The 18,564-nt window shown below is 44.7% G+C and overlaps 1 protein-coding gene across 2 annotated transcripts in view; it reads right to left on the bottom strand.

Annotated features, from left to right (window-relative positions):
• LOC111862528 (protogenin) overlaps positions 1-18,564 on the bottom strand; it is a 214,597-nt gene that overhangs the window by 112,888 nt on the left and 83,145 nt on the right. For both annotated transcript variants that reach the window (XM_023848010.2, XM_033750698.1), the window contains one exon: positions 5,513-5,724. In XM_023848010.2, the coding sequence (XP_023703778.1) occupies positions 5,513-5,724 (212 nt within the window). The remainder of the gene's footprint in view (positions 1-5,512; positions 5,725-18,564) is intronic.

The following is an 18,564-nucleotide window of genomic DNA, read 5'->3' as shown; positions in this document are numbered from 1 at the left end:
TTAAACACTACGCCATGATGACATTTCGGGGAGTGGAGGTATAGCTCCTCTATTCTTGAGCCCGGGACTAGATGGAGGTGAGCGGTCAGCTTCACGCCTCGGCCGCTTCATACTCGGGGAAATCGCATCCTGTACCCATTGGATAGGAGGCTGGGTGGGCCCTCAGAGCAGTTCTGGACGCTGTGGAAGAGAGAAAACATCTTGCCACACAGGGAATAGAACCTCAGCCCTCCACCCCGTAGCCCATCGCTATAACGACCGAGCTATCCCGAGTCCCACTTAAAATATATATAACAGTAATTTTATCTGTTGTTTTGTATGGGCACGAACTTGGTCTCTTGCTGCAATTAAAGAATTCAGAACGAGGAGATTTTAAGACGTCGCACATGCAAACCGACTGGGTGGCGCCCTACACTCGTATAGTTCGGGAGATGCTTGTTTAGAGTCTCGGATAGGACACCGCGTCGCCCTGACAGTTTCTCGTGGTTTTTCATTACTTCCTCAATATTGGTGTCACGGCCCCGTTAGCTATTTCCCAAACACTTTCCGATTCATTAGGCCAGTGTTCCGCAACCTTTTTTTTTTTTTGTGGCACACCATGAAGTATCCATGACTCAACACAGCACACCAAAATGTTATTCCCCTCAAAAACGCAAGATAACAGACAATTAATATAAATACGTAACGTGATCAACTTATTAATATAATATTATTATATTGTTATTTTATAATCATTAAACAGAAACAACTCGTGCATTTATTAACAGTTAATGAACTTTAATTCATTGCAGAGTGTAGAAGATACACTTCTATTACTATTAAAGTAAATAATTCTACTCAAACCTGCAGCTGCACACAGGCGACTGATCCGTGGTGGAATCGTTGACAACGCAAGTCTCATTTCTTCATCGATGGATCTGAGCCTCTCCCTCTTTGATGTCTTAATTTCAGTTAACGTCGAGAAGCCCAATTCACAAAAATATTTTTTTAATCATTTATTAGCAATCTGAATTTACATTCTATGAGCTAATTTGCTGTCATGTACAATAATTATTCTATTGTACTAAGTTGGCTTGAAGAGCTGTAATCCATCGATTACGCCTCAGTTTTCCTGGAGATCGTTTGGCCAAGTTCGTCTTAGTCTTCTGTATTGTGCAGGTTGAAGGAGAGCTTCTATTGCGTTTTTGGGGTGAGATTCCAGTTTCTGATAATGTTTTTGGATTCTGTATGTGATTACGGTTCTTACATATGGGATCTTGAGGTCGGTGTGAAGAGTTTGGTTTGACACGTACCAAGGTGCGTCAACTATGGCTCTAAGTATTTTGGATTGACTTCGCTGGATGATTGTTATGTTGGATTTGCTGGCGCATCTCCAGAGCTCAATGCCGTATGTCCATATGGGTTTAATTATTGTTTTGTAGATCAGTAGTTTATTATCTATTGTGAGGTGATATTTCCGACCTATTAGCCAATTTATTTCCTTGAACTTAATTTCGATTTGTTTTCTCTTCTTCGTTATATGGTGTTTCCAGTTTAATGTTGAGTCCAGGTGTAGTCCTAAGTATTTTACTACATCCTGTTGTTGAATGTTAACATGATTTAGATGTACTGAGGGGCAGTTGCCTTTCCTGAGAGTAAAAGTCACATGCGCCGATTTGCTTTCATTCACTTTGATTTCCCATCGGTTTAGCCATTTCTCCATTAGATTCAGATGTTCTTGTAAATTAGATGAAGCAATTACCGGGTATTCTGACGTACCGAAAACTGCTGTGTCGTCTGCGAACGTACCTATTTTTGTTAATTCGGTGGTCGGTATATCTGAGGTGTATAGCACGTAGAGGAGTGGACCCAAGATACTGCCCTGAGGAACTCCTGATTGTATGTTTCTTCGGTTGGATACTTCAGAGTTTATTTTTATTTCGAATTCTCTGTCTGTTAGGAACGACTGCAGTATTGCGAAATATTTCGCCGGTAGAATTCTTCTGATTTTATAAAGCAGGCCTGGATGCCAAACTTTGTCAAATGCCTGACTTACGTCGAGGAAGGCAGCAGTGCAGTATTGTTTGTTTTCCATAGCTTGGTTGATTATATTAGCTATTCGGTGGCATTGTTGTACTGTGGAGTGTGCCTGTCGAAAGCCAAATTGGTGGTTAGGGATCCAGTCATTTGGATTGGCGTCGTGATTAATTCTATTGAGGATAAGCTTTTCAAGAAGTTTCGATATTATGGGTAACAAGCTAATTGGACGGTAGCTTGTTACGTCAGTGTGATTTTTCCCAGGCTTTGGACTCATTATTATTTGTGCGATTTTTAATGGTTTGGGCCAGTAGCCATTCCTTAAGATGGAGTTGAATATGTACATGAGTGAGTATTTCCTTTTTTGGGAGTTCCTTTAGTAGTGTGGCTGTGATGAGATCAACTCCTGGCGTCTTTTTCGTATTTAGCCTGTGAATTTCTTCCCTTATTTCTTTCGGGTTGAAATGTATTGGGTGTTCTTGATCCTGGATGGGTAAGTTGAGAATCTGGTCGACGTTTACGTCTCTGTTATTATTTAGTGGTGTGAAAACTTCAGTTAGATGTTCTGCAAACAGTTCGGCCTTTTCTTGGTCATTTTTTGCTCAGGGTCCAGGAGGTTTGTGTTTTTTCTCAGTGGAGGTGTGGATGTTGTTGGTTTATTTCTGCTTTTTATCGGTTTCCATATGGAGTTGTCATATCCGGAGACACAAAAATATGTAGTTGAAAATGGCAATAACACATTAACTGCCATCTCGGAGATAGCCGGGTATTCACTCCTTATTGCCAACCAAAACGTATCCAAAGGCACTTCGAGAAGTTTGTTTCAATGTTCTGTCTGCTTTTAAATCTGCGAGTTCCTCTTGTATATTAATCGGAAGATGTTCTAAATTCGCAACGAATGGATCACGAACCCAGTCGAAATCTTGTACACTCTCTCCAAAATACTTATTGAATTTCTGCTGCAGCATTTCTAAATGTTCTTTAATTGTGTCCATCGCCATTTTATTGCCGTCAGCAAGTGACCATACAGTCGGGAACATCTCAAACGACCCATCTGTAATTCTCTGTATCCACAAATTCAGCTTATTTACAATTCCTTGTATCTTATCCATATTTAGTTACAATATTTTCGTTCCTACCTTGCATGTTTCTGTTCAGCTCATTCAAGTGTACGAAAATATCGGAAAGATATGCCAACTTACATACCCATTCATCATCCGCAAATTAATCCGCGTACTCATGCCCCTCAAAAGCCAGAACTGCACGTACCTCCTCATTAAGTTCAAATATTCGCGTGAACACTTTTCCTCGCGATAACCACCGTACTTCTGTATGTAGTAGGAGTGTAGTGTGTTCTGATTCCATTCCCTGACACAAAACGGGAAAGAGCCGCGAATTTAGGGACCGCGATTTGATGAGGTTCACGACTTTTTCTACTTCGTCCAGCACAACTTTCAGAGAAGATGGCAAAGACTTAGCAACATTGGCTCCCGGTGAATGAGACAATGGCCGCATCGTATGTTAGGATTTACTTTGCGTGCTTTAGCAACAGATCCTTTAACACGGCCTGTAATAGTAACGGCTCCGTCCGAACAAACACTAACGCAATCCTTCCATTTTAATTCATTATGTAACACATATTCATTAGTGACACCGGTGACTCGCTCGGGAAGTTCTCTGCAAAAAAATTAATTTGTTGCACTTACATCTCCATCGATGTATCGAATGTAAGCAAGAAGTTGTGCGTGGCCGCTGATATCGGTGGACTCGTCGATCTGAAGCGAGAACTTCTGACTGCTGTTGATTTTCTCCTTCATAATGGCTTCAGTGTCACTGGAGATGTCAGTAACTCGGCGACTGATTGTGTCAGCAGAGAGAGGAATTGTTGAAATTTCACTAGCAGCTTCTGAACCCAGGACTATTTTCACCATCTTTTTACAAGCAGGCATTAACAACGTTTCAGCTATTGTGTGTGGTTTTTTGGCCTTTACGATAATTTCGGCTACCTTATAACTTGCTTCCTGTACTTTCTTTGAAACGCGTACTGTCGCAGTCATTAACGTTCTTGGTTTTTTGTTTTGTTCCAACAAGCGACGAAAATAACTGACACCTTTGCTTGAGAGAGAAGAATGTTTTGTTGACAAATGTCGCTTCAATTTACTGAAAACCATACCAGCATTACTGAGATTTCACCACAAATGATACATTGGGGATTGGGGGATTGGGCACGTTTTATCACCACACCAAAAATACCCGTAAGATAAGTAATTATCACTATACTGCCGGGGTACTAATTTTTGTTCTTTTTTCGGGCTCAATACTTTCACTACTTGCACTCGTGGACGAAACACTCCGTATAAGGAATTTATCCAGCATGAAAAAAATAAAGTAGTCTAATAGTAATAGAAAATAGCAAGACTAACTAGCAACCACAAATTTCGAACTACGTGTACTTCAGAGCACAGCTGTGATAGAACTGAAACAATTGTAAGACGCGGGACCTCTACTCCTCAAACGGAAGAAGTGACACATATACGGACTAATTTTTAAATATTTATAATTTTAAATGAAGTCCAACAATCGGTGGGTGCATCATAAAGTTGAAGAAGCTCTAACTTCTAACAAACAGCAAAACAGCGTTATAAAAGACAGGGAAACCCTTGCTAATCCCCGCAGTTTTAGGGAAAAGCACGTACACAGAACATGCGACAAGTATATCAAAGAAGCCGCGTAGATGCGACAAAAAATAAAAATAAATCAATAATGAAACTATGATATAACAACTGTGAGTAAACACAGCATTACTGTACATAAAAAAATCACGGCATGTAATAAGGAATAAACAAGCATCATCTTATTTAATCAGTGCAGTGGCTGAGAATTAAAATACAAGCATATGAAACACGGTAACTGGGACAAAATAAAACGAATAAAATTAGACAATTAATTTCTTACAATAGGTAAGAGTTCGCGTGACATCGGTTGCGGAACACTGCATTAGGCGATACGGAGTGCATCTGCACCCACACAGGCACAGGTTGCTCAAGAAAGTAGCTTACTTAGTCTGCAAGTCGTGGAGGAGGAGAAAATGGAAGAATATTTCAGTTGGTAGAGAGCCGACAGAATGCTTGAGCCCAGAAGCAGAGGAATTGCCATTGTTAGAATCCGTCACCAGGAAATGGCTAATGACAACTGTAACAGGCTAAGAATACTAGTCTGTGTGCACTCGTGATCTGTGAAGTGTGGAGAGCAACGATGCCGCTATAATTAAGTGTAATTACGAGTTGTGTGCTAAAGTGGTCAATAAATCCAATAACCAATCCAAATCCCCGTGGAGAATCACTCATACTGATAACAAAATTTTTCTTTTTTAAACGGTACCAGTGGGTACGGTGCAATGCACGTTTTATGATAATTATCTAAGGAAAAATAAAACACCTACTAAATATACCGGAAAAAAGGGCGTGCAGGTCGAAGTCTCGAACCCAAAACTTACCTTCCTGAAGTATAGTGAGCCATTGGGGAGCAGATAGCGGCGGGAGTCGTTGACTAGCGGAAGTGGCTCACCCTCGTGGGTCCAGGTGATATTCACCGGGCCGGGAGCAGAGTTCGACACCGCACACTGCAGGACTAGAGGCTTGCTGCGCACCGCTACCACATCCTGTGGTTCGCGGGTGAACTCCAAGGTCACGTCTAGTCCCGCGACACCTGCAACGGAAAACCCAAAAATTAGCAGCAGAAGTCAATAACAGAACTAACCCCCAGAAATGGTAAAAAGTCTTCACAATTTTTTACCCCATTCCTTTGCACTGGTGCTCGTGCATTTGGTTTTGTTGGCTAGGTTTGTAGCACAAATTTCTACCTCTTTTTCTATCATAGTTCCATGCCTGTGGGTGCTTTATCACAATTCTCATTGCGTATTTTCTTGTTATATCCGCCGAATTTGCCTCGTTTCAGGTGACTAGCCGTGTGAATCTGACACGGGGTTGTCCAGTCATTGAGGTTAGTCCTTCCTAAGGGACCCAACTGAGTAGCTGTCTTCCCTCCCTCACATTGCGGAAGGAAACAGATCCAGTTTCCGAAATGTCGTGTTCTCTATTTTCTAGAATACCACAGTAATTCTGAACAAAAGAATACTTGGCCGCGTCGTTCTCAACGCGGTTCGTGTCGTATTAAAAGGATAGCAAGTAATTGGTTCTTCCCAGAACTTCGCATGTGCTTGTATATAAATTGTGACGTGCTGCCTGAAAGCCGGACTATATGACATCCATCGCCCCGCAACAATGAGAACTCATGCTACCCAGGAAACCGCCTATCCAACAGAAGCAGAAATGCTGAATTCCCGTGGCAACGGATAGACCAGCTAACAGTGAAAATGAACCTTTCGACAAGATGGTCTCTATCCCGTCCGAGCGTAGGATATAAGCAAAGAACAGTTCAGAGGACCCAGTCAGTTCGTATCCGACTAGAGCAGGAGTCAGGCCAGCTTCGAAGAACGAAGAGCCAAGACGCTCCGCCGAGATTACCGGTGCACGTACCTTTGAAGATGAAACGTCTGAAGGCGTTATACGTACGCATAACTGCATTAGTGAGTGTAAAAAGTGATTGTCCAATAAACATTCGTCCAAATCCGAGACCCACACAATTTCTTGTCGCGCNTGAATGTGGACACTAGTGTGTGTGTGTGTGTGTGTGTGTGTGTGTGTGTGTGTGTGTGTCATAAATTGAAGTAGAAGAGCTGTAATGGACGTAACAGGTTTCCCATATGTATCACTAGTTAGCAGCACAGTCCAGCTTCATGACAGCCTACGTAGCAGACGCGCATATTTAGAGGCTGGTTTCGGTCGTCAAAATGGCGACCGTGCTTGAGGAGTGTAATACCGAAGAGCAGCGTTCTGTTGTGCTTCTTTGGTGGGCAAAATATATAAATAATAAAATGTTTCCTGTTTATGGTGGAAGTGTCTGTCGAATGAAGCAGTTCACAACTGGGTGGCAAGCGTTTCGCTGATGAGGAAGCGCTAGAAATGGAGTTGTGAAAGTGGCTGAGACAACAGTCAAAAGACTTCAATGCTGCGTGTTTCGATGCACTGGTAAAGCGCTGGGACAAGTGTATCAATGTTGGTGGTGGATACGTCGAGAAATAAATGTTATTTTTTCAGGTTTCAATTTCACTTGTTTTACGTTTTACGTCCATTTGTTATTTATTTACTGGCTCTCCTCGTATGTGTATATATGTGTGTTCTGTAAGTGTGAGATATATATAATTCTAATCACTTACGTTCGGGGTTATCATGTTGCCATAGCAACAAAGTGACGAGCTTTACCACGCTGCATGAACATAAGTTAGGCAGAAGGTCACGAACAAGCCACAATTCATTTCAGTGTGTCGTGTCTATTCATTGACTAATGGTAATATTTTGATGTGGTTATGTGAAATGCACTATATCATATAAAGAATAAGCTTTACGATTGACTATTAGTGCGTGTTATTCGTGGGACATGACATTAAACGTTTCCTCTCGACACATAATTCAGTAACATGCTGCGCTAATAAGAAATGGCTGACTACACGGACCTCAGTCCTTCAGAAGCCGCCACATAAGCAGCATCTCAATTTCCCGACATACTACGAAACCCGAAGGTTCATTCCCGTGTTCACAAAAACCCTCCAATGGTCCTTATTCTCAACCTAATTAATGCAGTCCATAACGGCCCACATTATTTCTATGATCCGTTTTAATATTATCCTATCATCTAGTCTACGTTTTCCTAGCAATCTCCTTCATTCTGATTTTCCTGCTAGAACCCTGCATACCTTCCTCTTCTCATTCACGCTACGCGTCCTGCACAGCATCAATGACTTCATCATACCAGTTACTACATTTGGCGCAGAGTAAAGGTTATTAAGTCCCTCAGCGCATAATTTTCTCCATCCCCCGAATTCATCCCTCTTGGGCGTAGATGCTTCCCTCAGAATCCTATTCTGGGAAAAAATACGGGAGCAAACACGAGAAGTTATAGTACGAAGAGACTCGCCGCTGAATTGTCAACGGGCCGTACACATTCGTACACGCAACATTGAGGCCTCATATTAGAAACCAAAATAAGATTTCGTGATGGAAAGCAAATACACGATTCAGTCGTTCAGTAATTTGTATGTTTATAGCGTGCATAACCCATTACGGGTAAAGCTGGGTAATGACTCAGAGAGGTCCGGTGTGGTCGGTGCAGCAACCCCCTCCAGGGAACAATGCAGTCAGATAAAATTACATTCACATATAGAAATCATTACCCTTCGTGGCGGGGGGATATGACAAAAATTTTAATGTATAAGAAGTCCCAATTTGTTGATATCATATGATAATGCATGTACAGACGGATAGAGCAATAATTTGCAGACGCATATATCACTGGGATCTCTCAGAACGTTGCGGTCTAGCGTTTAACAGCCCTGCCTCGTATTCGGAGGGCTCCGAAATCACTTACCGTTATGTTTCTCGTGGTTTTCCCCGAGTTCGTCCATCCAAATGGGGCGACAAGTGTCCCTACAATTCATTATCATCTAATTAGCTGCAATTCGAAACCATATAACATTACCAATAGAAAGCGTCGTTAAAAGAACATCGAAAATAATAAAAAAGGTAAAGCCATCCTTGTAGAAGGCCGTGGAGGCCCATAGGGTTGTGAGACGTCGAGGCTCTCACATTTCTAGACAATCGGCTCACAGATGGCGGTGAGGTTGAGTAAAGCTATCCCTGTAACAGGCCATGGAGGACTATAGGGTTGTGAGACGTCGAGGCTCCCACATTCTCTAGACAATCGACTCACAGATGGCGATGAGGTTAAGTAAAGCTATCCCTGTAACAGCCGTGGAGGCCCATAGGGTTGTGAGACGTCGAGGTTCCCACATTTTCTAGACAGTCGGCTCACAGATGGCGGTGAGGTTAAGTAAAGCTATCCCTGTAATAGGCCGTGGAGGCCCAAAGGGTTGTGAGACGTCGAGGTTCCCACATTTTCTAGATATTCGGCTCACGGTGAGGTTAAGTAAAACTATCCTTGTAAGAGGCCATGGAGGTTCATAGGGTTTTGAGACGTCGAGTCTCTCACAATCGGCTCACAGATGGTGGTGAGGTCAGCACCACGCGCCGGCTGCCCTTTACCCCCCCCCCGTAAGATTCCTGGCACTCATTTCTGTAAGAGGCTGTCAACATCAAGGCCATAGTACGGCTGGAAGGATTAGGTGAATTGTAGAACCCAGTGACCTCATTGGGAATCGAACCTACGACCTTCCAGCTCGTAGCATAGTGCCTCAACCAATTACCGCGTGCCCTTAGAAAAAATGAGACAAAATAAAATACAACTTCTGGGAAGAACTAATCGCTCAAATTCCTTTCTACGCATAGAAAGAATACTTCTAGAGCTACGTGTGTACTGGTTTCCACGGTAAAGTTTCCACGAAGCTGTTGCTTGGAACCACAGGGGAGATAAACATGCAGACACGCAGATTAATGGGGGATATTTATGCATTACGCCGCTGAGATAGGTTCAGGTGCCATGATATACCTACAAACCAGGTCTCAGACAAACAGATCGCGTAAGCGTACTTTTTCCTTTCCAAAATAACGATAGGAGGGTAATAAAATGAAATGTGCCTTCTGTGCGCACACGAATTGTAGTATGCGCCGAAAAAAGTTTTGCAAAAAGAGCTGGAGAGACAACCAAACACGCCCTTTATGCCCGTTCAACTGTCTTCATTGGTTTTCGGGTTTCAAGATAATTAAAGAAAATTATGTTTATGCAGTGTCATTTCGCAGTTCAAGGACCACTGGACAGGTTCTGTTAAATTTCATATTGGGATTCCATGTCCGCCCGCCAGCCTGTGCTACGCTGTTTGTGGCAAAGCACCAAACGTTAGTTTCCGTGGACTGAGAATGAAGTCGCCATGGCACTGTCCCTGCCGGGAAACAAACCCCGACTTCCAGGCCGCCCAACCAATTGAAATAAAATAAACAAGTCCATCACAATCCAGCACTTCAGCTCAAACGAACCAAACGTCAATACAGAACATTACTGTACTTACCCCTTACAGAAAACGAGCATGAGACAGCACCACACACCAATTTCCAAGGAAAAGTGCACTGACAACGGCTTACATAAAATCCGTGGCCTGTAGTCCGCAAGCGAACTATACCGACCGAGTAACCGCCGCTTGTCGGCGAAGTTAGTGCCAACTATCACACAGACTAGTGTTCTGTTCCCGGACTCACGTCCTCGCAGGCTGGCGGTCATCTCACACCGACCTCCTCCTCTTCTACCTGCTGTCTCAAGACAAGGCACTCGTAAGCCAAAGCCAAACTGAGAGTTACTTTACGACTGGCGGTTTACCGCCAATCAGTTCGTCTTGGCCTCAAGACCCTTGTGACCCAGGACAAGAAAATTTTGAACTCTTGCGGTAGTAGTCCTTATGTAACATCCTCTTTGACGAGAAGATGGGGTTGTCTCCTATGAATATGCTTGGCATTTCGTCAAGTGTACATCTCGCACTCTCGTAATGACAGCTGGTCGTCGTTATATATATCCTCGGCACGGACGACACAGAAAACACCGCTTCCAAGAGTTACTTCACTGACGTTACACAGCCGTTACCTAGCAACGGCTGCTTATCTGGTTCCACTGTTCTTTCTTTGAGCACATATGCCACAGTATGTAAGCCAATTATCTGTTATTTGCCTAAACCATCTATCGAGGGGTGCACATCACCATCATCGGATAGTGACGTACCTCAAATCATTACACCATTAACTGAAACCCAACTGATTTTGTTTTCAACATACTCGTACGATATAAACCAGAACTGCCTCTGCCGGAGATCTCGTAAGACACAGGACATTTTCTTCCATAAGGTTGCCTATTCAAGGCACGGTGTACCCTCAGAGGCGTTTTACTCTGACCTATGACACAACCGGTGCATGCGTACTTACCGCAGGTTTCCACAGACGAATAAAAATAAGCAACGGCCACTGGCTACAGAAACTTCGGAAATACAACGAAACACCTCAAAATAGAAGGGCTGAACTGAAGACCCACCGCTTTGCCAACCCGCTTGGTGTTAAGGTATTGACACTGATGTCTAGCGTGAACTATGCATCGCCCAGCAGTCAGTGGAAACAGATCGGAGACTGGGGTTCGATTTCCGGGTAGGAGAGGAATTCTTGACTCTGTTGCCGAGTTGAGTGGCGCCCACTTTACCTCCATGAATAGGTACAGGAGGATAAAGGGTCCGGAGCCCCAAACTAACGACTCACTTACCATCTCCACTCTCCGTAACATCGTCACTCCTCGGTGCATACATTTAGCTTCGATTGGACAGATAGATACAGCATCGATGTTCTGTCTCTTCCCACGCGCGATGTTTCACGGCGGCATGTATGACGTCAGCGATGTTGTTCTCCAGTTCATTCACACTTTGGGAACAGCGCATCAACGCCTGGTCTTTGAAATGTACACAGGAAAATGTGTTGAGTGTGCTTAGACAGCAAAACGCCCGCACACCCTGACCAAACCATAAACGTAATATCCTTTAATTTAACAGCACAGTAGAACCTCAAACTCGGAACACAATTAGTTCCATAAGACGGTTCGACTTTCGAGACAGATTTCCCCGTTTGAAATATTGTAAACTGAATTAATCCGTTCCAGACATCCAAATTCATCCAATATAAAACGTTTTAAGTGCCTATTTCAAAAGACCATATTGGTAAATAATGATAAAACAAGTACATATTTAATTTCAATAACTGAATGTTTTTATTTATAACAGTAGGTACATTAAAAATATTACATAATATCCAATCAGCCAGGTCCGATAAACGTGTACCATTTCCCCACTTAGTGATAAGTTCCTTTCTCATTTCTATCGTAGAAATTATGATTTCTCTCTCGGGCTTTTCACCTCTAGTAACTTTCTTTCGTGCCATTATGAATGGGTATTATTAAAGATAATATAAAAATAACCCAAAGAAATAAATAAAACGCTTAAAAACAGGCTGAATTTGCGAGATGCTCACTGAACCAGTCACGGGAGAACTGACCGAGCAACTGCGCATGCGACCAAGCAGAGAGAGAAGGCAACCACGTGACGATCACGTGATTCTTTGTTCGAGTTTCGAGTTTTTGTTCGGATTTTCATCGAATTTTTTGTTGGAACATCAAACCGTTCGAAGTTCCGAGTGTCCACAGCATTTTTTGCGTACTTTATTCCTAAAAGAAATAAAGTGTGCTTGTGAGACCACCAATGCTTTCTGGCCCAGAAGCCCGATTTTCATGAAATATGGTACCAACGTTTTACCACTGAAGGCCATTCCACAGTGGAAATTTTCTTTATCCTACAGCCAGCAATATCAACATGACGGACGCGCGAAATGGCGACGTCTATATGGAACTTCTTTCCCATGCTCTATTCCTGTTGCTCCCGCTTGGAGCATCAGTGAAAATCTTCGTTTCACTTCAGTTTCTTAATCTTACACAATCGGTAGGACTCCATGGACGCGCGATCAGCCCGTCGCAAGGCTGCTACAACAGACATCCATTTTACTATTACCCTCCCATCTCCGTCTTGGTCTCCCTAGTGGTATATACGTACGGCGAACACCCTGCGCAAGAATGACATCCAAAATCGTTATGCGTTCATCCCGTGTGGAGGCGGGTTCGAATCCCTCCTGCGAGTTGTAGGTAAAGTTGTTCCTGTGCTTAACTAATTAAGCACTATGCCATGGAGATGTATGGAGCAGTGGATGTATAGATCCACATTTTCTTCACCTCGGCAATAGTTGGAGATGAGTGGTCAGCTTCACGCCCCGGCCGCTTTACCAGCGGGGAAAGAGCCACGTACCCATTTAATAGAAGGCTGCCTGGGTCCCAGAGCAGGTCTGGACGACATGGAAAGACAAAATTCTTAACCCTGCCGGGATTCGAAGTCTGACGCCTCGGTCGTCCAGCCAGTAGCCAGTCGCTATGACGACTATGCTATCAGCTCCTACGAGACGTAGGAGGCGACGAAAGGGGTAGTCTCGAATCTGCGACAGTAAAACATGGTGTCCAGTCCCACAAGACTCTGTACAAGAAGATATTAATATATCCAACTCAAAACCCATTATTATTAGTCACGAAGCCATGAACACGTGACAATATGAGTAACGACTCAAAGACACACACACGATCGGTGTCACCCAGCAGACTGGCCCCATCACAGACATGCTTCGGCTCCCAGCGCCAGGTCCCATGTTATTCAAAGCAGACGCCAATGACGCTTTGACACAAATTATAATATTTTAATAACAAGTATGAGAAAAAAGGGCAAGGATTCGAAAACATGCAAGACAGGGCGTTAAGGTGATGCGGGAGAGACACAACCGGACCGGGGTGTCTCACAATGCTGATTGATGACTACGAGGACATCTATTCTATGGACATATGCCGCGGGGTTACTTCACTGCACGTTACGGAGGAACGTAAAGTAAAGGTAAGCTTGTCCCTATCATTCGTGAACGGCTCTACAGCCCTTTGTTGAGCCCCGGGCCCCTTCTTCAGTGTCATAATCCTTTTTACACAGACGGTAGGTCTCCTAGGACGTGTGATCAGCCCGTCGCAAGGCCGCTACCTGCACACAGGACAACGTAAAAACAATAAACGAACACACAGACATCAATGCCTTAATTGGGATTCGAACCCACGATCCCAGCGTTCGAAGACCATGTGATCAGCAGTTAAGCACCATGCCATGAATAAATACGAGGGAGTGGAGGTACAGTTCCACCTTTCATGTCCTACGCACTTGGGAGTTCTCAGCCTCATGCTCCTGCCGCATTACTCTGCGGGGAAAGAGCCACCGGTATCCGTTTGATAGGAGGTTGCATGAACCCCAGAGCTGGTATCGACGCTGTGAAGAGAAATTTCTTTCACTGCCGGGAACAGAACCCGACTCCTCGGAAGAAAGTAATGCCCCATATTGAACTCTGCACAGCAGATGCTGCGAACAGACAGGTTGCTGCCTGCTCAGCTCACTCTGTCATACTGAGCACGTCTCCAATTCTGTACCAGACTATACGGCATCACATTCTTGAAGACACTAACTGTCAATTTAGTCCAGATTTCACTTCTTTGGCGCGATACTATGCTACAAGCCGGAAGGTGGCGGGTTCGATTCCTGATGACGTCACTGGATTTTTCAATGGACCTAATCCTTCCAGCCGCACTATGGACCTGGATCGGCTCAGCCTCTAACAGAAATGAGAACCAGGAATCTTCCTGGAGGTTAAAGGGCGGACGGCGCATAAGGCTGACAGCCTCACACCCATCTGTGAGCCGACTGTCTAGAAAATGTGGGAGTCTCGACGCCTCACAACCCCATAGGCCTTCAACGCCTGTTACAGGGATAGCTTTACCGTTTATACTCTCTGGGGAGATAAAAGAAAAGATGTCCATTTTAGCAAAAGCCTTACGTCGGAGTCACGTCTGTACGTCTCAGATCGGGTCTCAGGGCATAACCAGCCGGACAGCTTTCTCAAAATTTGATTCGGGAGACTTCCTTTCGAAATTAAATAACACAGTGCGGTCGCATTTTATTCGAAGAGGCGATCCTGAAAAGATCGCATAATTCAAGCAAGTGTTCTTGTAGTTCTGAAACACATACGTAATTCCTGAAAAAAGTTTTGAGTTTCGCATTATTTCAAACTTCACGAGTAAAGTGAAACTTTATTAATATTTATTATTTCGCACTATTTTAAATTCGCATAAAATGCGAGAGCTCTCTAACTCCCATTCTCAAGCAAGCTGATTCGTAAGAATCTACAAGTGTTTGCAGGTTTTCACAACGGCGATTGCTCCAGCATGCTCCTCCGAAACGTCGTTGCAATCTAGAACATCACAATTTTCATACCAATCTAGATTACACACGGAGCTGAGCCCTTCTTGAGAAACCGCCAGTCGCACAGCTGTTTAAGAATTTCCCAACATTTTATGGGACCAAAAGGATCATTACCGTGTTCACAAGAGCCTTCCCAACGGTCTCTATCCTAAGCCAGATCAATCCAGTCCACACCACACCAACCTACCTACGATCCATTTTAACATTATTCTTCCGCCCACGTCTTCGTAGTGGTCTCTTCGTTTCTCTTTTACATAACCTTACATATAACTCGAGTTTCCCGTCTATCCTCTTAACCGCTTCAGAGTTTGTTAAGTTCAACATCGGAGACATTCAGGAAAATGCATTTTATGAACCCCATTTTTAAATAAGAGATAACACGCAGAACTGTCCCGGTGTTTAATTTATGAAGCACTATGCGATTAAGTCAAATGGAGGAGCGGAGGTATAGCTCCACCATTCTTGACCTCGGTACTAGTTGATGATGAGTGACCAGCTACATGTCCCGACAAACTTACCCAAGGGCAGAGCCACTGGTACCCTTTGGATAGGAGGTTAGGTGGACCCCAAAACCGATCTGGACGACGTGGAGAAGAGAAGAAACCTTGCCCATACCGGGAATCAAACTCGATATGCCCGTCTAGACCCTAGCCAGTCGCTATCCCGGCTAACACTGCAACCACTAAAGCTGCCCGGCGCTCAATGAAGACGTGCGTGGGAGTGCACGTACAGTGCAAACACTCTTAAACTCTATACTAGATGAAAGTGAGAGGTTAACTTCACGGTCCGGCCGCTCTTTTTACCAGAGAAAGGCTACTGGACAGGATACTGGGTGGGTCCCAGAGCCGGTCTGGACGCTGCAGCACAGAAGAGAAAGTTTTCTTGGCCCCAGTCAATGCATTAAGCCGGTTGTACGCTACGATACTAAGACAGTTCATAGCCCTTGTTGTCTGAAAGTTAACCGTGCCTAAGAAGTAGACAGAAGCGCATTACCGAAGGAAGGTAAAGGTACAGCTTTCCCTGTAACAGGCCTTTGAGGCCCATAGGGTTGTGAGGCGTCGAGGCTACCACATTTTCTAGACTATCGGCTCACAGATGTCGGTGAGGTTGTCAGCTTTACACGCCGGCCGCCCTTTACACGGCCCAGGAAAATTCCTGGTACTAAATTCTGTTAGAGGCCGAGTGCGGCTGGAAGGATTATGTAAACTGATAAAATCCAATGATCTCGTCAGGAATGGAACCCGTGACCTTCCGGCTAATAGCACAGTATCTCAACCAACTGCGCTAAGCAGGGACATCCTTAAACATTGGCCACGAGGAGTGAAGGAAGTATGTAGGGGCACAATGAGAATCTCGTTGCATTTTAATGACCACAAGGATCATCGACCTCTTGTGCCATGCATGCGTAGAACGGTGTGTGTGTGTGTGTGTGTGTGTGCAATAACAGTAACCATAGCGACACAAGAGACAGGCTGGCGAGCGTGTGGTCCTGTTACGCACCGTACCCACCGCAGCGCATGCAGCCCACTGTTGAGGTAGGGCACGTCGTTTCTTTCCGTCTCTGTCTTCAAGCGGACCAGTCCAACCTCAACTTGCAACACAGTAGAAGGGCGGCTCCGCGGCCTCTCGCACGTCCAAGAAGCACATTCGTCTCCAAACCGGAGAGCGCGACCTTCCTCACTGTTTTGAATTCCCAACCTCAGAAGTGAGCTCACAGTAAATCGCGGGGGGCTTCCATCCGCATGAGGAAGCGTAGGCTACAACCCAGCGAATGGGGATATAACTGAGCGACGTTATTCCCGGTCTTCCAGGTTGGGGAGGTCTCTCGAATTTGAGACAGTAAAATTTGGTAAGCCGGTCACGGTAGCCGAGCGGTCTAAGGCATGCACTGTCTTCGCTCGCTCGGAAGCCGGGATCGTGGGTTCGAATCCCACTCAGGGCATGGATGTTTGTGTGCGTTTTTCTGTGTTTGTGTACAGGTAGAGGCCTTGCGACGAGCTGATCACTCGCCCAAGGAGTCCTACCGTATGTCTAAGATCTAGAAAAACCGAAGTGAACGGTATTCATGGAGGTAGGCCTAGGCCCACTGGGGCTGTAGTGCCAAGGAAAAAAAAAATTGGTAATGACTAATGAGTCTCGCAGGACTCTGAACCGAGAATGACTGCACTGGCGAGGTCCAGCAGTAGTTGCAAACGATAGACCCATCCTCTCTTCAGAAAGGTTTTTGTTACATGACTATGACCGCAAGTGTTCATTTGAAAAAAAGAAATCTCTGGCAGTGGAGCTCAAGGTGCTCGGCGCCAAGACGAACTGATTGGCGGTAAACCGCCAGCCGTAAAGTAACTCTGACTTTCAGTTGTTGACAACAAGCAGAGGTCATACAAAATCTTGAGACTGCAAATGTTCACGAAGCCCGACACAGAAAATATAAGAGACTTACTAAACTTGGAGGCGGTCAAGGTACAACAGTTCACGTGACTAGGCAGCCGCTGTAACATGAGTTACATGAGTTAGGGTATGATGTGCTATGCCAACTCATGTATATATTGTACAAGCATATAGAGTTACATGTAAGGCTGTAAATATAGATGACATGCACTACTGATTTTGACCGCGGTAAATGACTGCGCTGGCGAGGTCCAGCATAGGTTGTAAAACGATAGACCTGTCCTTTCGTCAGAGAAGGTGCCCCACATAAACAAACCCGCAACAGTCTGACAGTAACGTAAATCTGGTCTTGGGCCGCAGATGGGGCTAGAGACCAAGAGTGACCGACGGTCGTAACATAAGTCTGACTTTGATTTGAGAAGTGAGAAGCTGGTAACTGAGGCCGGGGACAGTTTGGAAACCCAGAGCAAGAGGAACGGCCGCCGCTAGAAGCCGCTACCAAGCAATGGTTAGTGAGGACTGAGAAGTTATATGTGCTGTCGTTACAGTGATACCAAACCAAACACACACCCATTCGCGTAACAGTACCTAACTGTACTAGCCAGTAACGAAGAAGTGCGCACAGTTCAGTCAATGCAATGACTGCCGAACAGACTGGCTCAGGAGGCAAAGCGTCTGATTTGCATTCGGAACGTGCGTGCTTCGAATCTCGCCGGGACAGACTACCCTGAATGATTTTTCTCGTGGTTCTTTTCAGGATGAAGGGGTGAATGTCGGGGCAATCCATTAAAATAGGTCACGACACTTTCCTATCACATCACTTCAATTTCATCATCCCGTTTACCCTAATTTTCAACGCTACACTACCGGATTTGACACCGCCGCTATATAAAGATAAAGGTAGAAATGGCCAAGTTGTAACAGGTCGTGGAGGCCCACAGGGTTGTGAGACGTCGAGGCTCCCACATTTTCTAGACAATCGGCTCACAGATGGCGGTGAGGTTAAGTAAAGCTATCCCTGTAATAGACCGTGGAGACCCATAGGGCTGTGAGACGTCAAGGCTCCCACATTTTATCTAGACAATCGGCTCACAGATGGCGGTGAGGTTAAGTAAAGCTATCCCTGTAACAGGCCGTGGAGACCCATAGGGCTGTGAGACGTCGAGGCTCCCACATTTTCTAGACAATCGGCTCACAGATGGCGGTGAGGTTAAGTAAAGCTATCCCTGTAACAG

Source organism: Cryptotermes secundus, unplaced genomic scaffold (genome assembly GCF_002891405.2).
Source record: "Cryptotermes secundus unplaced genomic scaffold, Csec_1.0 scaffold1084, whole genome shotgun sequence".
NCBI classification, from domain to species: domain Eukaryota; kingdom Metazoa; phylum Arthropoda; class Insecta; order Blattodea; family Kalotermitidae; genus Cryptotermes; species Cryptotermes secundus.
This window is presented reverse-complemented; position numbering and strand designations above follow the sequence as displayed.